At 38.2% G+C, this 20,132-nt stretch overlaps 1 protein-coding gene and 1 pseudogene across 1 annotated transcript; both read right to left on the reverse strand.

Annotated features, from left to right (window-relative positions):
* Nucleotides 1-606: 606 nt before the first annotated feature.
* Nucleotides 607-4,228, reverse strand: LOC113106741 (gamma-glutamyl hydrolase). The gene is made up of 9 exons (XM_026268770.1): nucleotides 3,999-4,228; nucleotides 3,726-3,840; nucleotides 3,152-3,202; nucleotides 2,882-2,966; nucleotides 2,561-2,699; nucleotides 1,664-1,770; nucleotides 1,257-1,350; nucleotides 1,034-1,171; nucleotides 607-941 (listed from the first exon to the last, which is right to left on the reverse strand). The coding sequence occupies exons 1-9, from the start codon at nucleotides 4,090-4,092 to the stop codon at nucleotides 823-825; spliced, it is 942 nt and encodes a 313-aa protein (XP_026124555.1). The 5' UTR covers nucleotides 4,093-4,228; the 3' UTR covers nucleotides 607-822.
* Nucleotides 4,229-5,411: 1,183 nt separating this feature from the next.
* On the reverse strand, nucleotides 5,412-15,618 carry LOC113107292 (DNA-directed RNA polymerase III subunit RPC4-like; annotated as a pseudogene).
* Between the last annotated feature and the right edge of the window lie 4,514 nt (nucleotides 15,619-20,132).

A 20,132-nucleotide genomic window follows, 5' to 3' on the forward strand; every position in this document is an offset into this window, starting at 1 on the left:
AGAGTACACCCAGCATGTCTCTAAAATATCCTCATCTCGAGGGGCCCCTGAGGGCCTCAATACACAATACAGCACCCCGGTGCCTCTGTGACGTTGTGGTGCCAAAATATCTATCTACACAGAGTTGACTGGTTGCCACAGTACTCATTTTTCTGTTTTTATTTTTATTTAAAGCATTGTTTAAGCCTTTGAAGATATGAAAACATTAGTTTAAATGTGATTAATAAAAGTTTTAGTGCAAACTTAAAATCAAGTAAAAAAAATTATAATATTCAGTAATAACACATGGCTTGTAGATGGGAAATATTTATTAAATTGCATATTATAATATATACTAATTATATATATATATATATATATATATATATATATATATATATATATATATATATATAGTTAACATATATTATTATTATTACTAATATACTGTGTATGTACTTTAATATAGCCTACTGTTATACTGTAAAATATACATAAAACTGTTTATATATATATATATATTATAGATTATAGATTATTTTACAAAACAACATGAGGGAAAAGCAATAGATTGTGTCATAAACATGAAAATACTGCCCTCTTCTGGCACATAAATCAACAAACATGCATAATACAATATTGATTCTATTTGAAAGGAATCAAATATGTAACCATCTTCATAATTAATGAGTGTTAAAATAAATGTAAAATCATTTAATAAAACACTGATTATTTGAATTGTCTCTCAGCTAAAAACAATATTCCTAAAATGAGATGAGGTCTGTGATGAGGGTACATCTTTTCTTTCTTTGTTTTGTTCAGTGTCCTCCTATATTGTGCCTCTCAGAAGAAATAAGTCTGTTCATATGCAGAGATATTCGCCACATACACAGGGTTGTAGTTGTATATGAGCGCGCCGCTCTCTTCTGCTGCTTCACTGAAGCGGTGGGAGCTTCTCCTTCCTGAAATACACACATGTATTTGTTTCATCCCAATTCATAGAAATGAGGAACAAGCAAACACATAAATAAGTAAAGTATGAGACTGCAGTTACCCTCATTAACGAAGAATTCAGCCAGTAAGGACGACACGCGCACAGCATTGCTGGAATGAGGAAAGTTGTAACGGGGGTCCCACTGAAAGCGGTTCACTTCCGGATGCCACTGTACCCCATAGAAAGGGTGCTTCCTGCCTGCAGGCCAATGATATTTCATCCACACTGTGTATGAGTGCTTGTATAGGTTGTTTTAAATATAAAAAACGTCTGGTTTTGTTACCTTCCATGGTAGATACAAACTCAAGGCCATTCTGTGCTATGTTTGTGGAGAGCACTGAAAAGAAGCCACTTAATTTCTCATTTCCCATGAATGCCTGAAAAAGAGGAAGACCTTATAGACCTTAATCAGGTTAGACATCATACTGAATTAACATGGAGGGATGTGAGAGATAGGCTTAGTGTCTTTACAGTGGTGCATGCTGTATAAAGGTCCTAGAACACATACAGCTGTTAAAACACACAACTTTCTAGTCTGTTTTATGTTGTTTTTGTCATCTGAATGCGCTGTACTTCTATCCTTCACAGCCTAGAGGTTATGGCATTACCCTGACTAAGGTCTATTTCTCCTTTCTTGTTATTTTAATTAGAAGTATTTAAATGAATATGGTGTGCTTATAAAAGATGTACCTCTTTGGTCACTCCATAATGGTGGAAATTTCCAGTTAGCGGTTCCTGGGACAATGCTTTACGAAGGTCAGATGGGAAGTTGGTAAACATACGACTGGATGAAGCCTCTGGTAATCGAAACATTGTGATTAAATTAATGATGTTTACACCTTCGTTTGAAGCAACTGCATGCCATATTTTTCTATGACAATAAACCAGCTGAAAACACAAACTGAAACACTTTTATTGCTTTTCTATATTATTAAGTCTCAAACGTCAAATTTGATTGGTTTCTTCTAAAAAAGGTACAAATATGCATGGTATTATATTATTAAACTTACACTAAAACATAGATAACATTTTGAAAGAAAAAAAGCATCTTAAGCATCCAGAATAACATAAGTTGAACAATTAATTGATGCTTTGAACGATGTAATTGTGGCGTTTGTAATTGTAATCACGATTAGAAATTGGGTCAATTGTGCAGCCCTAGTATAATATGATGATTTATCAACAATTTTGAAAAGTTTTGTGCTGCTTAGTATTTTCTTTGGTACACGTGATACTTTTCCAGGAGTCATCAATGAATAAAACAAATTAGAAATCTTTTTTTAACCATATACGTGTTTACTATCCCTTTTTTATCAATTTATCACATCCTTGCTGAATAACAGTATTAGAAAAGAAACAATTACTGACCCCAAACCTTTGAATGGTAATGTATATTTTTCTTTAGTTTAAAGAAAATTTTAATAATCTACCTTTAACAATAATCATTTTTTTCCACTATAAAAGGACCTTTTATGGAATGTGAAGATTCCATGGATGTTAAAGTTTCTTCATGGCACCATTGATCACAATAATAAAAAAATATATAATCGGCAAAAATAAAAAAGTGGACCATGTTGGATGACGTACCTGCGGTGAAGTTGAGGGGATAAGTCACATTCTCTGCAGTTGTCTTACTCAACAGGTTTTCTCCAGCCACCAGCACCGTGAGCAGCTGAAAGCCCAGGCATGTTCCCCAGATGGGAAAGTAATCACCTCCATCATTCGCCTGAGACGGCACAAAAACAACTCTGGATAAGACTATTGGTAACGTCTAGCAGTTTAGTTCCTAAAATAGATACAGTAATGGCACATGATAAAGTCCAACTGCTCCAATAAACAACGTTGATGATAAAAATACCATCATTTTATTAACAATGAATTATTCAGGATTCACTGTAACTCCCTCACCTTCAGGGCCAGTCTGAAGTAAATCCCGGCGGTGTGAGCGAACTCAGATGTCTGCAGATCCACAGCGCCTCCGATCAGAAGAAGTCTGATTGAGAGGCAGACAGGGAGTTTATGCTACAATGATCTTTGTATGTTAAATATTATTGCATTAATGTGAACCACAGCTTTTGTTTCTGTAAGTTACATTCAGACATGGACTTGATGGACTTGTCAACACCCCATGATAGACTTTTGAAAGAAACATGGACAACATACCCATACCCAACTTACCCATTTATTGACCTGAAGATCTGTTCATGCTCTGCCAAACTCTGGTTTAGCCTGTAACAAAGAAAGTGTGTTCGTTGAAATTACACATCTTGAATATGGATTTGCTGTATTGATTTTATTATTAATATGACTCTTCTGAATCAGTTCCCCTTCCCGGTTCATTTAGGCCAAATGAATCACTCACTCACACTAATTGACTTATGTTTGTAAATCACTCGATTGACATGGAGATAAAACTTTGCAGCCTACTTCGCTGGACATTCATTTCAAAGAAAAAAAAAGAGAAGAAATTATTAAATAATATCCCTAACGTGGGTCAAAAAGCACTCTTACTATGTTCAACTATCTGTATTTAGCCTAATATAAATGTAAAGTATAATACAATAAACTAGCCTAACATGAAGTGTCCTAAAACATTGCATTAATTAAGTTCACACATAAGTATATTATGCATCTTTATGTAGAGTGTACTATTTTTCCATGAAGAAAAAGCCTACTTTGGTGTTACTTGAATCGATTAATCGAATTTTAAACATGAATCGTAACCTAATGCTAACAAACACACAAGACTTACCTAATCGGCACAACTCTAGCTCCCCCAGATTCAATGTACTTCACATATGATGAAGGGATGTACGTCTTTCCAAACTTTCTCATTGACTCATTGTCAACCTCTTGCGTCAGAATCCCTAAAGACAGAGTTATGCTCGAGTCACGTGCGCTTAAAGGTTAGTTGTTATTTATTACCATGATAAGAATAAATTCAGTAAATCTAATTTTGCGAGCCGAAAAACTTTAGTGCACACATCATCTTGCCATACAAACAGTGTGGGGGTAAGAGGTTTACCGATGATCGGTCTGTCGTTTCTCTGCGGGTGTTTAACCGGAGCTGCGCTGCACAAAACAACAACACACGCGCACAGGAGCGCGCTGAAGCCCATTCTGTCCACACACACACACACTGGTCCACAGAAAACCCTCTGCGACCCAGTGCTCCTTCACTTAAAATATGTTCCATATAGCATCTGAACTGAAAGTTCTGAAGGAAGTCATCAGATGGGCGGGGTTTGTACTTTTTGAAGGAAGGAAAACAGGTTTACATCAGTAGTAAAATACCGCTTATGCCAGTTTGTTTGGTTAAATACTGAGTTGTTGGGTGAGTTGGCAAAAAACTGCAGCCGCATTCTCCACACACGAGACCAGAAGTTCCTGAATATTTTAGGAACTTGTATTTTCCGAAGCGTTCTCACGGCCAGCGTTTATCACGAAGTGTAATGTGAAATATTAGAACATCAGCAATCGACTAGGCTTTATATAAATTTATAATCCACAAGTGAACCTCAGGCTGAATTTCGTCGACTTCAGGAGGGTGGAAAATGCAATTCTTCGATATGGCTTTTCCACAAACAAACTTTCAGAGCAACACAGTGGAAATCATTCAAATTATTGTACCATTTAAAACAACCGTGCACCAAAAAAATGCATATATTAAAGTAAAACAAGAAATCAAGTAATCGAGTTTTAACTTGCATGTTTTGTGTAAACAATTTTAGTTGGAAAGCCACATAAAAGTAAAAAGTGTTTAATAATGAAAAAGTGCACTTTAGCAAACTATTTTTTTAAAGAGTATTTATTAACAAAATTATATATGTGAGCTGATATCGAGCAGTTAGTCTATTTTTGTATTTGCAATCAAATAATAATACATTACAGTTTAAAAATATAAATGCCATTAGTTGAACCCAGCAGAAAATCATTCAGATTTAGGGATTCATAAAATAAAATAATGAGCCGACTATTTATAGGACTCTTAATGAGTTGACTAGTTATTTACTGTACAGTCCCACAGCAGAAGAAGTCAATAAATACATGATTGCACAGTGGGATTCTATGCAGTGCATTCTCAAGACCCCATCGTATATCTAAATATCTAGTCAATAAAATATGAAATTCACTAGTTGTGAAGAATTACAGTTGGTGGCTCCCTTGAAGTGCAAGAGTGTGCAATTATTTTCATATTTATACAGAATACGTAACCTATTACAAATATACAATAGCTCCTGTTCCAAATGTAATGTTTTTTTGTAAAAACAATGATATTGTAAATCAATGTTACAACTTTAATATATTTCCAAATGTAATTTGTTCCTTTGATACATGATCCTTCAGACATCATTCTAATATGATGATTTGCTGCTCAAGAAACACTTCTTTATCATTCTCATTTATTATCAATGTTTAAAACAGTTGTTCTGCTTCATATTTTTGTGAAACCCATGATACGTTTTTTTAAGGATTATTTGATGAACAGAAAGTTCAAAAGAGCAGTCATCTGCAATAAAGGAAAGATGCTTGTGAATGTCACATTTGCCATGACTTCTCATAGCGTCACTTCAGCTTCTTGTTTTTAAAGCTTTTATAAAGCCAGTGCCGTGTAGTTCAGAAGTACAGTGTCACAGTGACATATTAGCAAAACTGAGCAACAGTCCCTTCACGAGGAGCAGTTCTTTCTGATCATTCTTCAAATCACAGTTCATGAAGTAACAGCAGTTTTTATTATTGTGTTTATAATCTAAGTAGGCTAGCTGATAATTCATTATGTGTTCATTCTCCTTAACCCTATGAATGTTTTATTAAATTAAGTTTAGTAACACAATGAAGTCAGACTATGTATGCATGTACAATGTAAAAAGTGGACCTTTAAAAACCCAGGTTGATTCAGTCACATTAAATTAAAATAAAAAAATACATTAATATATTTGACTTGAACAAAAGCAGTTCGTTTAAATGTAACAACATTAGCAACATTTTTTTTCCAGCATGTCTTCTCTGAGTTGTCCATCTGTGATGGTGCATGGGAACATTTCCTCAAATTGATTTACAGCACTGAAGTGAATTATTGGCGTTTCTGGCTAGTTTCCCAGAAGAGCCTGGAAGTCCGGTGAACAAACCAACTTGTGTTTAATGTGTCCCAGCACAGACATGTCTCCCCTCCTGCCCTCTGTATCCACTGAAACCAGTTCCTACAAACACAGAAAGAACAACAGACGATGTAACACAAACCTAAGAGCAAGTATGAGACATACATGAAGAAGCTAAATAGTGTATAAATTGCAAGTACAGATTAAAACCGAAAGTCCCACGAGGAGTACTGCTTGGTCATGTGCTTATAAAGCATTTGTCACCAATTTCATTATTTAGCCCTTGGATCTTCAAATGCTGTTATAACATCTTTATCCCAGCAGTGGATGATTCCCCACCAACAGGTTAAAGGAATAGTTCACCAAAAATGAGAATTTGCTGAAAATTTACTCATCCTCAGGCCTAAGATGAATTTGTTTGTTCATGGGAACAATTTACAGTATCATGAAATCACTTGCTGACCAGTGGATCCTCTGCAGTGAATGGGTGCCGTCAGAATGAGAAAACATCACAATAATCCACACAACGCCAGTCCATCACTTAACACCATGTGAAGCGAAACGCTTTGTGAGAAACAAATCCATTTAGGCGTTTTAACTTTAAAAAGTTGCTTCTGGCCATAATCCATTATAACGCTTCCTCCAGTGAAAGATCCATCCCAAGTTGTCCTCTCGCATCAAAATCCAAAAACTTCTAGAACTGTTTTGGATTGAGTTCACTTGTATTTGTCGTTTGATCTGTGCCTATTTCTCTCCTGATTCAGACAAGATGACTTTTTCATTGGAGAAAGCAATATAAAGGACTCGTATTTTAGCTGGAAGCAACAGTTTGACATTTAAAAATGTGTTGATTAAACTTTCTTATAAACACGCATCTTTTCGATGGATGACGGCACCCATTCACTGCACAGGATCCATTGGTCAGCAAGTGCTCTGATGTTAAATTTCTCCAAATCTGTTCCCATAAACAAACAAACTCACCTATTTCTTGGATGGTCTGAGGGTGACACACTGGACTGAAGAGGGTAACTGACCTGCAGGAAGGCGCAGGGGGTTCCCAGGGCCACATCTAGGGTGACGTTACCCAGTATAAGCTGAACTTTGCCTGACTTCCTCACAAGCATCTTTCCCACCAAACCCTCCTGTAGATCCTTAAGACAACAGGTGTTCTCATCTTGAGATTCATCCTGAAAAAAACACATGCACACGAGAACAAAAAATGCATGAGTATTTGCGCAAACTAACATGAATCTGTGATCTAAACCTAGCCAGCGCCAACCTGAGTCTCGGTCTTCTGCATCACAGCCTGTCCGTCGCTCGACTGCACCTCTGTTCTGGTGGGCCGGACGTCACTGGTGGGCGGCTGGCCTGGCAGACAGTCAGGAAGCTGCATGAAGAGAAGCTCCTCCTCTTTGCAGTGATTCCATACCTCCAGTAAATCAGGCAGCAAATCAGGTTTGGCCAAGGGTGGCTGCCTGAATATAGGCTCCGCCTTCTTCGGTTCAGGACTTTCCAAAGTTATTTTATTATAATTTAATTAAATTCTCAATTTTTTTATATGACCAACTCTTGAGTATGAAATTGGCCAGTGAAATTTGGCAGAGCAACTTGAAAAGTGACCACACTTGAATATGTTTGCTAGTTTGTGCATGTTTGATGAAGTTTCTCCTACTCTTCACTTCAGCTCCAGTGTTGTCTGTGCTCATCGGTTCAGGGTCTGAGGTGCTCTTTTTTTGATTTGAGAGTCTCCTCGCTAAACTCCTCTTTGAAGACCCATCCCGACACAGCCAGCGGCAGCTGCACAGGACAGCTTCCTCTTTCTCCTCTCAGGTGAGGGTCATCCAGAAACTACACACACAGAACCAAAGGCTTGAGAGTGGATCATTTTTCGTTGAAAAAAAAACATAAAAGCATGGTCAAGGACATATTTCACTATGAAAACAAACTGCAAAAAAAGAGGGGAAAAAATTATTATATTTTGCCAGATAATTAAGCCTGTTAGGACCATTATGTCTTTGCATAATGACTTAATCAAATTTTTCCACATAATTGCCATCAGTTTAAAGCACCTTCCCAATCGTGGTGATTCTATTGATTAATTCACTATTTTTTATTTTTACATCATCCATGAAAAAGTTGTACAATAAACTTGTATGTTGTATAATAGTTTACAATTTAAAGAATAAATCTTTATTTTATTGTATTAAAGTAATGTGAATCAAACTTTGTCAGTGCATTAATGAGAATTCATTTTAACAATATGATTAATTATTATAAAAAATTGTGTCTCAATGGGAAAGACGTAAATGGACCTTAAGTAAGACTTCTTTTCTTTTCGTAATTTCTTCCTTTTGATTTTTGGGCACAGTTTTGAGTTAATAAGTTAATTAGAAGTTAACAAGTTTCAGTTTTTTTAAACACACATTGTCCTTCTCAAGTTTGCGCAGGATTTCTTTGGTCCCCTCTTCGGTCTCTCTCTCCTTTTTGATGTTGATGATGGGTGAAGGGCCACTGTTTGTGGTTTCTCTGGTATCATCATATACACCTAATCAAATAAAACACATTAAGAGAGCACGGATACAAAAGACATGTCACAACAGAAAATGCTAATTAATTTAATTAATTTAAAAAGTTATTTAAAAAGTTATTTTTCCATGAACATTCAAACCCATTGTAAATAAATACAGACTACCATTCAAATGTTTACTTTATATTTAGCAAGGATGCATTAAACAGCAGCAAATCAGCATATAAGAATGATTTCTGAGGGATCATGTTTTACTGTACTATTAATGAAATAAATGCATTACCAATGTTTTGGTGAGCAATAGTGACTTCTTTCAAAAACAAAAACGTACCAACAACCACAAACCTTTAAACAGCAGTGTACATACACCTGTTACTTAAAGTGAGTCTAGTGTCTCAGATATTTGAAAAGATCTGAATGTCAAGTTGTTTGACTGTAAACAGCCTCAACCCAGCAAACATTGGTCCAACGGCGACGTCGTGTGCCCGGCCAAAAATAGTCGCGGTAGGACGGCATCAATCGGTAGAAATATGTAACAGAACATTTCCTAAAAATGCATTCAGATAGGTTTGTACATGTCTATCGTTCTATGGGGTTTCATGTATAATTGTTTCTTTGACTTTTAGCTATGTGTAATTCAATATTTACCAGTGTTGTGAATCGGTTATGAGAGGACGTCAATAGGTGACATCTTTTACACGTGCATTACACGTCCATCATGACCCTCTGTGAAATCCTTGTGGAATATGCAAAAGCTGTGCTTACACCTTGATTAATACTGCAATAATTAAAGTGCACCAAGTAGTTTTTAAGAGGTTTTAAAGAGGATATGAATAGACATCCACTGACGTCTTTTACACGTCTAGTCATGGTTGTGAAAAGACGTCCAACCAAGACTAGCAGGAAAAAAAAAATTGTATACAAAGTAAATATATTTACTTTATCTTGTTTAAATTATAATCACAAAGTGCCCGGTGTGGTTAAGGGATTGCAAAGCCATGCTGCAATTTAGTAATTATTTCAACCTGTTTTGTGTATTCGTTGTTATTATTTTCATGGAATCTATGCATTTACATGTAAAACAGATATATACTCGGTCACCATTTCGGTCTGAGTTGGATATAATTGCCAAAATGATGCTGTAATATATTTTGTGATATTACAAAATCCCACGATAGGATAGATTAGGATAGAGGAAGTTAAAATGTAGTTGTCAGAAAACTAGTCCTAAAGTTTAATGAAGACAAAACTGAGACCATTTCTTCTGGATCTTCATTGTGTGTCACTAATATTGTAAACCAAAGAGGTTCCCTGACTTTAACACTGCACAACAGAGTCAAGAACCTAGGCGTTGTCTTTGATTCATTTGACAAACAGATCAATTCTGTCATCAAAGGAAGCTTCTTTCCTCTCAGATCCATTGCCAAATTAAAACAGTTCCTCTCAAAGGAAGACCTAGAATTAGTGATCCATGTATTTATTACATTATTACTGCAATTCAATATACAGGTGCTGGTCATATAATTAGAATATCCTCAGAAAGTTGATTTATTTCACTAATTCCATTCAAAAAGTGGAACTTGTATATTATAATCATTCATTACACACAGACTGTTATATTGTTTATCAAATGTTTCTTTCTTTTAATTTTGATGATTATTACTGACAACTAAGGAAAATCCCAAATTCAGTATCTCAGAAAATTTTATAGTAGCTTAAAGGGTTAGTTCACCCAAATATTAAAATGTCGTTCCAGACCTCCGTTCATCTTCAGAACACAGTTTAAGATATTTTAGATTTAGTCCGAGAGCTTTCTGTCCCTCCATTGAAACAAAGCTAAGAAAAACATCGTCAAAGTAGTCCATGTGACATCAGAGGGTCAGTTAGAATATTTTGAAGCATCGAAAATATATTTTGGTCCAAAAATAGCAAAAACGACGAGTTTATTCAGCATTGTCTTCTCTTCCGTGTCTGTTGTGGGAGAGTTCAAAACAAAGCAGTGTGTGAAATCCGGTTTGCGAACAAATCAATCGATGTAACCTGATATTTTTGAACCAGTTCACCAAATCGAACTGAATCATTTTAAATGGTTTGCGTCTCCAATACGCACTAATCAACAAATGACTTAAGCTGTTAACTTTTTTAATGTGGCTGACACTCCCTCTGAGTTAAAACAAACTAATATCCTGGAGTAATTCATGTACTCAAACAGTACACTGACTGAACTGCTGCAAAGAGAGAACTGAATATGAACACAGAGCCGAGCCAGATAACGAACAATAGACTGACTCGTTCATGAGTGAAGAACCGTTTCTGTCAGACGTGTCTGATTCGAGAACCGAGGAGCTGATGATACTGTGCATGTGTGATTCAGCGTGGAGCAGACCGACACACAGAGCATCTGAACCGAACTGATTCTTTTGGTGACTGATTCTGAACTGATTCTGTGCTAATATTATGAGCGCGGGTAAACCGAAGTCTTGAATCAAGGGCAATCATCGCCAATGACGCCATTACGTCGAGCGCAAAAGAACCGGTGAACCATATTATTCAACCGGTTTATTGAATCTAACTGTCCGAAAGAACTACTGGTGATCCGAAAACCAATGCTTCCGGTTCTTGACTCGTGAACGAGTCAGTTTATTGTTCGTTATCTTAAAATATCTTAAACTGTGTTCCGAAGATGAACAGAGGTCTTACGGGTTTGGAACGACATGAGGGTCATTAATGAGATAATTTTTATATTTGGGTGAACTAACCCTTTAAGACCAATACAAAGAAAGGATTTTTTTGAAATCTTGGCCAACAGAAAAGTATGAACATGTACAGCACTCAATACTTTTGCCTGAATTACTGCAGCAATGCGTCGTGGCATGGAGTCGATCAGTCTGAGGCACTGCTCAGGTGTTATGAGAGCACAGGTTCCTCTGATTAGTGGCCTTCAGCTCTTCTGCGTTCTTGGGTCTGGCATATCACATCTTCCTCTTCCCAATACCCCATATATATTCTATGGGGTTAAGGTCAGGCGAGTTTGCTGGCCAATTAAGAACAGGGATACCAAGGTCCTTAAACCAGGTACTGGTTTTGGTAGTGTGTTCTGGGGCCAAGTCCTGTTGGAAAATGAAATCTGCATCTCCATAAAGTTGGTCAGCAGCAGGAAGCATGACGTGCTCTAAAACTTCCTGTTATATGGCTGCGTTGACCCTGGACCTCAGAAAACATAGTGGACCAACACCAGCAGATGGCATGGCACCGCAAACCATCACTGACTGTGTGGAAACTTTACACTGGACCTCAAGCAACGTGGATTGTGTGCCTCTCCTCTCCTCCTCTAGACTCTGGGACCTTGATTTCCAAATGAAATGCAAAATTTACTTTCATCAGAACATAACTTTGGACCCCTCAGCAGCAGTCCAGTCCTTTTTGTCTGAGAGACACTGTCTGTTGTTCAAGAGTGGCTTGACACAAGGAATGCGACAGCTGAAACCCATGTCTTGCATACGTCTGTGTGTAGTGGTTCTTGAAGCACTGACTCCAGCTGCAGTCCACTCTTTGTGAATCTCCCCCACATTTCTGAATGGGTTTTGTTTCACAATCTTCTCCAGGGTGCGGTTATCCAGGGGCGTTGCACCCATATATCTCTGTGTTTTAACACCCACACTTTTCCCGGTGAGAGGGTTCAACCCCCGCACGTTTTCCGCAGTTTTGCACAAATGCCTTACTACAGTCGCTCCTCCGTTTCTCTTGCCGCTCTGTGTCTTCGCTCGCTGCGGCTGCCTCTTCCCCCCTCCCTCTCGGTGTACGTGACACCGGCTTTGAGTGTGACCGGCTGATGATTGGCTGTTCTGCCTCTCTTGGAGTGTTATTGGTCAGCTCGTGCTGAGGAGGCGGGGACTTATTGTTATGGTTATTTACGTCTCCCTTTTCCAGGTACTTTGAATGAGTGTTTATGCTTTCGAGGTTTTTAAATAAGCTTTGGGAAGATGTTCTGTTATAGTTTTGTTGACATGTCGAGTGTTTTCGGTATTATATTTGGTTTTTTAGACTAATGCTATTATTGGGATATTGTTTGTTGATTAGCTAAATACTTTTGTGGATACCTGTTGTGTGTGATTGTAACGTTACCTGTTGAGGAGAAAAAAGTGATAAATGATGACATTGTTTGGATACCTGTTGAAAAACTATGAAAGAAAATTGTATATTATTTGAATGTTTAAAAACAGTAAATTGTTACATTATTTATACCACTATAGAAAACGCTTTATGTGGGTGTTTTTTTTTACTGCCCTTTTCTATTTTTTTTAAATGTAGGATTATTTTTTTTCCCCAGCCAAACGCTGCAAGCCGGAAATCCCGCACAGTGCCGGAGAACTTTAAGCCCGGCATTTTGTACCCCTCTGCCACTGTATTCATTGTTTTTATTGTTTATAAACAAACCACATCCATCCCCCGCACTTTTGAAAAGCTTGCTACGCCCCTGCGGTTATCCCTATTGCTTGTATACATTTTTTCTACCACATCTTTTCCTTCCCTTCGCCTCTCTATTAATGTGCTTGGACACAGAACTCTGTGAACAGCCAGCCTCTTTTACAATGACCTTTTGTGTCTTGCCCTCCTTGTGCAAAGTGTCAATGGTCGTCTTTTTCAAACTGTCAAGTCTGCAGTCTTCCCCATGAATGTATAGCCTACAGAACTAGACTGAGAGACCATTTAAAGGCCTTTGCAGGTGTTTTGAGTTAATAAACTGATTAGAGTGTTGCACCAGGTGTCTTCAATATTGAACCTTTTCACAATATTCAAATTTTCTGAGATACTGAATTTGGGATTTTCCTTAGCTGTCAGTTATAATCATCAAAATTAAAAGAAATAAACATTTGAAATATATCAGTCTGTGTGTAATGAATGAATATAATATACAAGTTTTCACTTTTTGAATGGAATTATTGAAATAAATCAACTTTTTGATGATATTCTAATTATATGACCAGAACCTGTATATGGGTCAATCTCATTCCACTATACATAATTTGCAGTTGGTCCAGAACGCAGCATCTAGACATCTGACAATCACAAGGAACAGAGAGCACATTACTCCTGCTCTCACTTCCTTGCATTGGTTACCAGTTAAATACAGTCGATTTTAAGGTTTTACTGTATGCTTACAAAGCTCTGCATGGGCTAGCACCTCAGTATACTGCTGATCTCCTTAAAAATATACTCTGTGTCAAGAGCTCTCTGCTCTTGTAACTGATTGCTTCTTTCTGTTCCCGGTCCCGTTTAAAGACTAAGGGTGACCGAGCCACGTTGTACACTCATTTACTCTCTTTAGCCTATGGTGTTGCCTGAGAATATTGGGATTATAAAGCGGTTTATGATTCATCTTGCATGCTTTTATTTGTATCTAATGAGTTTTTATCTATTTGTTATTGCTTTTTGATATCATTTAATGATGTTTATAAATTGTACAGCACTTGTACAACACAGCATGCTAGTTGTTCTCAAAGGTGTGTGTTACTGTGATTTCACTATATTTAAGAGGTGCTGTGAGGCACAAAACAATCATTACTGCTTTAATGCCATTTAGTGTAACAAATAACATGCTCTGGCTCGAATCTCAGTACTTGGCCAAAGGATTTCTCAGATCCTCCCCTGATGACCTGCTTTACCTTTCCTCTTGGCCGTCATCTCTGCAGGCCCCTGCTCAAAGATAGAATGAGACTGGATGACCCCTGGGCGACCTCGGCCCCTCCCTCGGCCGTCCCGATGCCGACCTCGATCCACATCCTTCTTATCCCGTCTTGTTCTTTCATCAGCCTTTAATCTGCAGCCAAGTAAAAAAACACCATCCAATGAATTACTGACGATATATTGATGAATTTCTATATTGATTGTAAATGGACACCAATTATAAAAGAGTCTGTCACTCACTCCTCTTTTGATTTTCGACCAATAATATTGGGCGTGAAGGTTTTCTGCAGCACAAATTAGAAGATGTCACTTTGAGTTACAGCATGAGGCATCTGAAATGTCTAGCGTGACTGTAATGTTCAGCTATGTATGGTGACCTTTTTGACTCCTCCTAATGTGAGGTCTCTGGAGCGCATTGTGGGGAGGCGTCCCGGAGAGATTGAAGCAGGCAGACGACGGCCCATCGGCAGCCCTCTAGCTCCCCCTACATGCGGCGTCCGTGGAGGACCACTGGGGTCACCAGAGCTCTCCATCCTCACTGACAAAATGAGAGAGGGTTACAGCAAGTCAATTTTGACATGCAAACTCAATTTGCTTTGAGAAAAGCATATTCAAATCATCTATAAGCAAATGTTTTTTTTATGAGAAACTAGCATCGGTTTGTTAGCAAATGCTTAAATGCCATTGTTCCGTTCCAGTCCAAAACCTTTTAAAATTTCCTTCTAAAGTGAGCATTTTTCTGAGGCTGCTATGTTTATGTTCTGTCATTTCACTTTAATGGTAATGAAAAGAACCTATTCAGAGACTTCTGAACTAATATATATATATATATATATATATATATATATATATATATATACACGCACACACACACACACACACACACACACAGTAAAAATCCCCATTAGGATCATTTTGGATTGGTTCCAGATTATGATTAGAGATATTCTGTACTAATTGTTAACTTTATCGCATTCGGATGTTTTGTCTAAGATGATGACACGCCACGTTACTGTGAACATCAGTCCCACACATGTATTTACACACATGTCCAACAGACAGCGGTATTCTCACGCTTCCGAACACATGGCGAGACAAACACAGACTCATGACTGGACTCTTACCAGAGCGCTTCCTCTGGTGCAGAGATTCCTCAAACACAGCTTACTAAATAGGCTACTGCAAAATACAATCGAGCTACAGAAGAAATCCAGATTTTACGATGATGATATCTAGTGTAAATTTAAGGCGGAGTTTCACGTGTAATGACCATAGACAGTAAAGGTAATGACCTTTCTTTTACTGTCTATGGTAATGACACTTTGACCCGTGTGACACAGTGCTGTGTTTGGTGAACGTCAACTCTGCACCACTTTACGCAGATGTTTTTTAAAAGCCTAACCAACACGGGACCGCTCACATTTCAAACAAGCACAATCAATTTTATAGTAAATAATTAAACTACACACACACACACACATATATATATATACACATTTAGATGTTTAAAGTGAGGATAAAAATCAGGTTCAGAATAAAATTGAATGATGACGATGAACATAATGTTGAATATTAAATATTTCGATGGGTAATTAAACACTATTGACTTCCACTGATCAACCCCCCCCCCCCCCCCCATTAAAAGCCAATGGCTGCCATCAACTGTTTGATTACATTCTTCAAAATATCTCCTTTTATGTTCTATAAAAGAAAGAAACATCACTAACATACAGGCAGAACAGGAAAATTAATCTTAAACAAGTACATTATTTTATAATTACTGTATATAATCAGTAAAAAGGGGGGGGGGGTGAAATGCTCGTTTTTCACTCAATATCCTGTTAATCTTGAGTACCTATAGAGTATTACTGCATCCTTCATAACTCCAAAAAGTCTTTCGTTTTATTATATTCATGAGAGAAAGATAGTCTGTACCGATTTTTTTCCCAGAAAAACACGACCGGCTGGAGGCGTGACGTGTGGGCGGAGCTAAAGAATCACGAGCGCCAGTAGGCTTTTGCGTTGAGAGCGTTTGGAAGCTGTGACATTACCTTGAGGACAAAACCAACCAAAACAAACCATGGCTTACAGTCAGATTCAGCGTATATTTATGATCCAGAATCAGATCCAGAGGCTGAAATTTAACAAGAGCAGCATCAGCAACGACGTCTCTATGTGGTATGTACTGAAACTGTATACATTTGCTTAGCGGTTTTGGAAAATGACTAAGTTCCACTTTATGTCCTCTTTTTTTTCTTTTTTTTTTTTTTTTTAAGCTGTACATGTGGAGAGTGCAGTTTGATGACAACATCGCATGTTGTTTACTTGATGTGCTTACGCGCAGATAGCTAAGTTAACAACACAGAGATATTTGAAGCAGTTTTACTCACTGCTTGCGGTTCCAACACACAATCGTGACCCTTTTTCGTTGGGACTGCATTATCCTTAAGAAATAAACGATGTGCAAATCCGGCGTCAAACTGGGCCTTGTTTGTAAAACAAGCATCTTCGAAATGCAGGGAACAAACACAAACACTTGCACAACTCTGTTGATGCTCTGTAAAAATAAACTCCATCCACTGGTCCCTTAATGCTGTTTTTTTTTTTTTTTTTTTGTAATCTGTGCAGGGTTGTCTTGCCCTGGCAACCAAAAACACACTCCTTTTGTGACATTTCGCGACGCTCTCGCTCTGATCAGTGATTGTCTGTGCTGCTCAGCCTCCTTGCTCTGCTCTACGGGAGCGCGCGCTCTTCCGGCAAAAGTGCCCTCAGGACCCATATAAGGAAATTCCGCTCCATCTAACGTCACACAGAGCCATACTCCAAAAAAACTCTGTAAAAATACAGAGTACAGAACAAAAATACTCCTTCAAACGTACAACTTAATTTTTGAAACTTTGTCCATGTTTAGCATGGGAATCCAACTCTTTAACAGTGTAAAAAACTCAGTATGCATGAAATAGCATTTCTCCCCCCTTTAATTTCTGCTACACGTCTATATGATAACAATATACTAAACAATCTCAATCATGTCCACTACTAAGAAGAGCATTTCAAATGACAAATCAGAATGTGCACATCTCTGAGGAAGCTTGTCCTTGCATGTGTGTCAGGGTCTATTGTGTTTTAATGATCTGTGGTCCTTTAATTACTCTCCATCCTGAGAAAACTCAAGTCATCTGTGTGATCCATCAATCACAGTGAGTCAGAAACACGGCTCTGGATCATCTGACCTTCACACAGCTTCAGTCAGACGTGTCGCTGTGTGTGTGTGTGTGTGTGTGTGTGTGTGTGTGACCATATGGTGCAGCATTTGGTGAGTTCCTCTGTATGCTGGAGCATCAGATGGTCCTGTACTTGAGTAATAACATGCTGGAGCGGACACTGATATCAGTGTAGCAGATCCACACGAGCATGTTCTTGAGTTATAGTGCGTCACAGTGGAACCAGTGTAGTCTGGCCCTCAGTGTAATGGTGACACACTCAATAGTGTGCTCGCTGCTTCTGGACTCAAGCCAGTTTGATTTCTTTGTGCATGTGTGTATTCCTGCAGAGTCTGAGCTCTTTAAGTCTTATTCTTGAGTTTGTTTATGAAACTCAGATTCGGAGTCTGACAGCAAGAATATTAGATATGGTTTTAAATCCTAAAATAAAAATGGTCCCGCAGTAAATCCTGTTCTACAGACCATCTACATCTCAAGAGGGGTGTGAGATACATGAACACACACTCACTCAATGTTCACATCACCACCATTGTAAGACTATGTGAAAATGAGAACAAGTATTTAATAATAATTTTTTATGTTTTTAATGTTTTTAACAAGGTTTCTTATTCTCATCAAGGCTGTATTCATTTGATCAAAAATACATTTAAAAAACTGTAATTTTGTGAAATATTATTGCAATTTAAAATATTAGTTTCTATTTGAAAATATATTAAAATATAATTTATTCCTGTAAACCAGAGCTGTATTTTCAGCATCATTATTCCAGTTTTCAGTGTCACATGATCCTTCAGAATCTTTTATTAGTGTTGGAAACTGTTGTGCTGCTTCATTTTTTATTTATTTTTTTGAAAAATAAAAATAAAAGCATTTATTCAAAATATAAATCTTTTGTTACAATATGCACTACCGTTCAAAAGTTTGGGGTCAATAAATTGTTTTCTTTCTTTTTTTGAACGTAATGAATTCTTTTATTCAGCAAGGATGTGTTAAATAGATAAAAAGTGATAGTAAAGACTTCTATTGTTACAAAAGATTTCTGTTTTAAATAAATGCTGTTCTTTTCATATTTTAATTGATCAAAGAATCCTCAAAAAAGGTATCACAGGTTTCGAAAATAAATATGTCACGGTTAATAAATATGATCTCTGGGTTTTGCACGTTGTGGGTGAAGTCTGTGTGTTACGCGTCAGCACTGATTAGTTTGTGGGCGTCTCCGTTAATTGTCATCTCAACTCCGATGAGATCTCAGACCTGCGACAAGTAAGATCTTCGGTCACGGACTATTCCATTCAGTTCCGCACCCTGGCGGCCTCGTGCCAGTGGAAAGAGGCGGCGCAGTGGGATCGATTCCTACATGGACCGGCCAACCATGTTCAGAAAGAGATCTACCTCCTCAAGCTTCCCCCCAACGCACAATGGCCTAATTAACCTTCCATCTAATCCTGCCTGGTAAAAGAGCCAGCCCGGTAGTAAAGATGAGGCTACTATAGGGTGGGATCTCCGCCGGGAAGTCCTCAACAACATCATTGACTCTCCTTCCAGTGAAACTGCGGTGGGAGAATCACACTCACGACTGTCACACCCTTCTGGACTCTGGAGCCAAAGGTAATTTCAGTGAATCTCTCATTGCACGTTACTTGAACATTCCTGTCCTTCATGTGTCTCATCCCATCCATGGAACTGCCACATGTCACCCACTACACTGAACCCATCACTCTGCTCACCTCAGGCAACCACAGTGAAACCATATCCTTTTACCTCATGGACTCCCCCGTAGCTCCCATTGTTTAAGGTCACCCCTGGTTAATCAAATATAATCCACGAGTGGATTGGGGTTCCAACACTGTCACATTGTGGAGTGAAAGTTGTCATGAGTCTTGTTTGGTTTCTGCTTGTCCTGTTGTGCCTGTTTCTGTCTTTCAGAAAGAGAACATGGTGTTATCAAACGTGCCCGCAGAGTACTTGGACCTGAAGGAGGTGTACAGTAAGTCCCATGCTGCTTCTCTTCCTCCACATCGTCCCTACGACTGTGCGATCGATTTAGTGCAAGGTAAGTCTCCGCCTAAAGGCAAACTTTACTCTTTCTATTCCAGAGAGGAAGGCCATGGAGAAATACATTTCTGATTCCTTGGCATCTGGGTTCATCCGTCCTTCCTCTTCTCCAGTGGGGGCGGGATTCTTTTTTGTGGGTAACAAGGATGGTTCTCTGGGACCTTGTATTGACTACCAAGAGCAATAAAGAACACCTATCCTTTGCCGTTGATATCTTCAGCTTTTGAGAGGTTACAGGGAGCATCCGTATTCACAAAATTGGATTTACGTAACGCTTATCATTTGGTCCGCATCAGGAAGGGGGATGAATGGAAAACCACCTTTAACACCCCCAGAGGGCACTTTGAATACTTGGTGAATGCCGTTGGGGCTCGCCAGGGGTTTTCCAAGCACTCGTGAATGACGTGTTGAGAGACATGGTAGATCAGTTTATATATGTTTACCTGGATGACATACTGATTTTTTTCTTTATCTCTCCAGGAACACGTTCAACACGTCAGACGAGTGCTCCAGAGATTACTTGAGAATTGGCTCTTTGTCAAGGCGGAGAAATGCGTATTCCATGC

The sequence above is a fragment of the Carassius auratus genome, chromosome 8 (assembly GCF_003368295.1).
Source record: "Carassius auratus strain Wakin chromosome 8, ASM336829v1, whole genome shotgun sequence".
In the NCBI taxonomy this organism is placed as follows: domain Eukaryota; kingdom Metazoa; phylum Chordata; class Actinopteri; order Cypriniformes; family Cyprinidae; genus Carassius; species Carassius auratus.